At 37.9% G+C, this 4,442-nt stretch overlaps 1 protein-coding gene across 1 annotated transcript; it reads right to left on the bottom strand.

The window, feature by feature from the left end:
* Positions 1-297: 297 nt before the first annotated feature.
* Positions 298-3,828, bottom strand: LOC107814151 (beta-amylase 3, chloroplastic-like). The gene is made up of 4 exons (XM_016639498.2): positions 3,236-3,828; positions 2,482-2,692; positions 1,570-1,680; positions 298-1,435 (listed from the first exon to the last, which is right to left on the bottom strand). Exons 1-4 carry the CDS (start codon positions 3,757-3,759, stop codon positions 641-643), a joined length of 1,641 nt encoding a protein of 546 aa, XP_016494984.2. The 5' UTR covers positions 3,760-3,828; the 3' UTR covers positions 298-640.
* Positions 3,829-4,442: the final 614 nt, after the last annotated feature.

Here is a 4,442-nt window from a genome sequence, read left to right as displayed (position 1 = left end):
AATCTTGTCAAATATTCTTAAACATTGCTAAACAGATATTGCTAAAAGGTCAAAAGTAATTCTGCGGAGGCTCTAAAGCCTGACTTATCACCATGTTGCTGATATGCTTGTAATCTTTCAGCATGGGATGTTGCATTAAATGGTTATCTACAAAGGATTGGGGGTAGTGGTGATCTTCTCTACTTGAAATGTTCTTTGGACTAGCGATATGTTTATCAGACACTCAAGTAAGTTGCTCATTGATAATTAATACCTCGAAGGAAGACAGCAGAAATAATAACGGGATATAAGTCTGTAAGAAGCAATTGTATGAGGTGCTTTATTTCAATAATAATAAACGTGGAAGGCAGAAAAAAAGAAGTTGTTTTAGTACAAAGAAAAGAACATGCTCATTCAAATCCTCGTATGATACTGTCTCATCATCCCAATGACCCGGAGCTTTGCAATCTCTGGACCAAAATAGGAAAGACTGACACACAGCTTCTTTTTCTTGTCGTCTATAGTTTAGTTTCAGACACAGGCTCAAATTCTTGTGGACTCTTTTAGGTGCTATGAGTAATGGAAATTTAATACTTTTTGCCACTGTTCTCTGCTATTCTACAATGGGATGACCATATTACCTCTATACATATGCATATCTTTACACTAGTGCTATCTCTTTAACTTTCATAGAATGAGTCTTTTTGATAAATCCTACATAGAGGTCTGTCCTGCTTGAGTCACACTCTGGACGTCTAGCATTTCGGCCTCCTCCTGACATGCTTTTCACGAATTGCCCTAAATTCTGCCAATTTTCTGGCTCAAACAACCGTTTGTTCATTCTCAGGAATGTAAATGCGCTCAATGCATTTCCAGAATCTGACCTGCTTGTTGCCAAAACCTGAGAATATGCTCCTTCATCGTACCTCTCTAGAGCATTCTCTCCAGCAAGTTCTACTTCAGAAGTTCTAGTTGCTTTTTTTACTTGTCGAACTAAGCCTTCTGGTGAGCAATTTGCACTCTGGGGCTGTTCACCATCCCTCATTTCCATACATGTAAAGTTAAATACAACACGATGTTTCCCGAACATACGTGATATAGGTAGATAGCCATTTGTGTCTCTCGTATTGTAGTATCCTGCTGTTAACTCTGCTGCAGCATGTGATCTGGTATTGTAATGCCAATGAATTCCAGCTACCTTTCCAGATAGTTTAGCCCCAGTTCCTTGGTATATACTTTCTGCTGCTCCTAGGATCCTGTCGCCATGCTCCAGTAGCTTTCCTGAATACCACTCTAGGAAGAACTTTCCATATTCACTATTCCATGTTCCATCTCTTTGGAAAAATCCAGTATCTTCAGGAAATTGGTTGTACTGTCCTGAGTCATGAGGCCCTCCCTGGCCCCAGTCATCCTTTCCCGCCGCATTGGCAGATGCTGCCAATGAAGCTCTCATGTACTGTACGTGTTTACAAAAAAAAAGTTAGTTTATTTTTTCCAGCTTCTGAAGGTCTTTCTATTTTTTTCTGAGATTTACTTATGTAAGGAAAAACAATTTTATTAATATCTCTGACATTAGATGCAAAACATTACCTTGTCATAGTTCTGGAATTCTCCAATTCCAGGAAATCTCCAAGTACCATTGCTTTCTGGGTAGGATGGATATCTTAGCTCCCCACACGGACCCAATCCCACTTGAATCTCCTGTAGAAGAAAATAGAATGTCAATTTGAAATTTTCCTACCATTTTAGCTTGGAAAATACAATAGGAGTATAGCACCCAAGGGTGTGGCCTAGTTGTCAATGAAGTCGGTTGAGAACCATGAAGTCTCAAGTTCAAATCCCAGCGGAGATAAAAATACTACAGTAGGTGATTTATTTCCATCTGTCCAAGCCTTGCTGGTGGAAGTAGTAGGTATCTCGTGGAATTAGTTGAGGTGCGTGTAAGCTGGTCCCGACACCACAGTTATCAAAACATATATATATATATATATAATATGGTATATTAAGAGGTACTCTGTATCATTTGGATGATTCTATATACTTTACTGGTCCACCTTTTAGATGGCTAACCAACAAATTAGTCGACCACATGAGATTACATAGAGTAACTTATTCGATTTTGCTTATTCACTTATTTTCTTAGCCGCCGTTCTCTCTTTTGGATAAATAGCCTGATTTGTTTTTGCTTAGGTTACTTCAAATTAGCCTTCAACGTATATTTCTCCCGGATTAGGATAAATTATTTAATCCTATCCTAATGAAGACCTGCAGTGGTTTAATGTTTAAAACATTTTTTTTAACAATTAGCAGCTTCACTTTTCAACTTAGCTCCTATTCCTCCCTTAAAGAACGAAAGAGTTTTTTGTGGATGCTGTGTGTGTTTATTTTGCTAAAGCTTGTGCTTGTTGTTTTCAGTTACTGTTGCCCTAGAGTTTTAATAGACTAATAGGAAGTTATTGAAGTGATAATATTGGTTATGTGATTGTATAACAGAAGTCTTACCACTATGACATCTCCCAAGTAATGGCTGAATCTTTCTCTGAAGCTCCTCATATAGTCAGTGTATACCTGAATGGGTGTTCTTCCTTTGAGTACTGGTAACATATCACAACCTAAGGAAATATACTCGGGATTTCTCCTTCCTGATCTATCTGTGTAGACAAGATCTGGATTCTTCCCGATATCTTCAAGTACCCATGGAGGTAGAGGAATACTGCAAAATCCGTTACAATTTTTAGTGACAGTTTGATTTCTTCCAGAACTGCGATTCTGAATAATTCCAGTTTCACTTGAAATATTCCCTTGTAAGCTATGAAGTATTACTTTGGATTGCATGCAGTAGAATGTCTTTTGTCAAAGATTATAATTTTGTTAACCATTTCATGCAAGGACTGAGAACTTTAAGAAAGCTGGGATTCTATAGGAGTATTGGATATTTTGAGAAAAATAATAATTGTCTCTTTCCTTTAAAAGCTTTGGGAAACATTACTGATTAAGATGATAGGAATTGCCTTATTGGTGTTGTGATTTGTGAATATGAGAACAGAAAAGGTAAACTTCCTAGTTCATTCAGAACCTAATTATAAGTTTCCTGAATCTGTGCAATAATGGTGTATTGGTACAGATTGCTAGATTATTGAGGTTTAAGATTTACTATCTCTATAATACTAGTAGCTTATTAGAGCCTAATGGAAATAAAGCAGAATATAGATTGTGATAAAGCCTAATGGAAACATAAACTGCATTTTAACAGTACCTGCAAGAGTCTCCAACATTTCCACCGCACTGATGAAAAGACATGACAACTTGAAGTTTCAAGCCATGTTCTTTGCACATCTTAACAAGTTCAGCATAACCTTCCCAGTTATATTTCAAAGGTCCATCTTTTTCAACCAAACCCCACCAAGCATCTACCATTACTCCTTCAACTCCAGCACTTTTCAACGCCATTAAACTCACGTGCATCGCTCGTGGTTTGTTCAAGTTCCCTCCCATGGTTATGGTGTCAAGTGGCAACATCACAAAAACAGGTACCTTTGTACTACTATTAATATTACTGTGAGTAGTTGTTAGGACATGAAGTTTTTCCCTTTCCTCATTACCGATAACTCTCTCATGAGAGAGTTGAGCTTCTTGCATGGAACTCTTTGTTATCATGAGACGACAAGATGGCTTCGTTAGTGCAAACGAAACCATGCCTAAGAAATCATCAGGTGTTTTAATACCTTTGGTTTCTGTTATATTGATAAAAGAAGTTGAAGAATGAGGTGTTAAAGCCATTTATTGTGTTTTTTTTTTATTTTACAATAGAAGATGTTGGAATTGCTGTTTTTGATAATAGAAGATGTAGGAATTGATGAAGTTGTCGTTGTGTATTTATAAAGCAAGATCCTGAGGTTTCAGGTGCATGATTCATGAAGGAGACAAATTTGGTGGGCTCTATTTAGATATTCAGAAAAAGGTGCAAAAGGTTTAAAACGAGTCGGCAAACTTTTTCAAGGTCTGTATTCTACTTAACGTGGCGACACATACATGATATAACTCTATTTTATAAACCTTTATGTCCTCGGTAATATAACATATAACGTTGCCGACCTCAATTAGGAATGATTCAAAAAAGTAAGAAAAAAACGAAATTCATTTAAACGTGAAATAAATTATATACGGTCGAAATAGATTTCGGTCTTCCTACGTCGATCGAGTTCGAATTGTAAGCGACCGGAGTGGAATTTTGGGATGAGTTCCGAAGACAGTACAAACGAGCCTCGAGTTCCAAAGACTGATCGAGGAGTCGGCTCGATACTATTATCGAGCCCATGACCAAATCGACCCGCAAGGCAACGTGAGGGTGGTCGGAAACGCGCTACACCCACCCCAAAGGTCGAACTCATGCCAAAGCCGAGGGCTCGACCCAATAACGAGTTCGAGCCAGTATCGAGCTCGCAAACAAGAGCCGTTACAAT

The sequence above is a fragment of the Nicotiana tabacum genome, chromosome 23 (genome assembly GCF_000715075.1).
Source record: "Nicotiana tabacum cultivar K326 chromosome 23, ASM71507v2, whole genome shotgun sequence".
NCBI lineage: Eukaryota > Viridiplantae > Streptophyta > Magnoliopsida > Solanales > Solanaceae > Nicotiana > Nicotiana tabacum.
The sequence above is the reverse complement of the archived record's forward strand: the minus strand, read 5'-3'. Positions and strand labels throughout refer to the sequence as shown.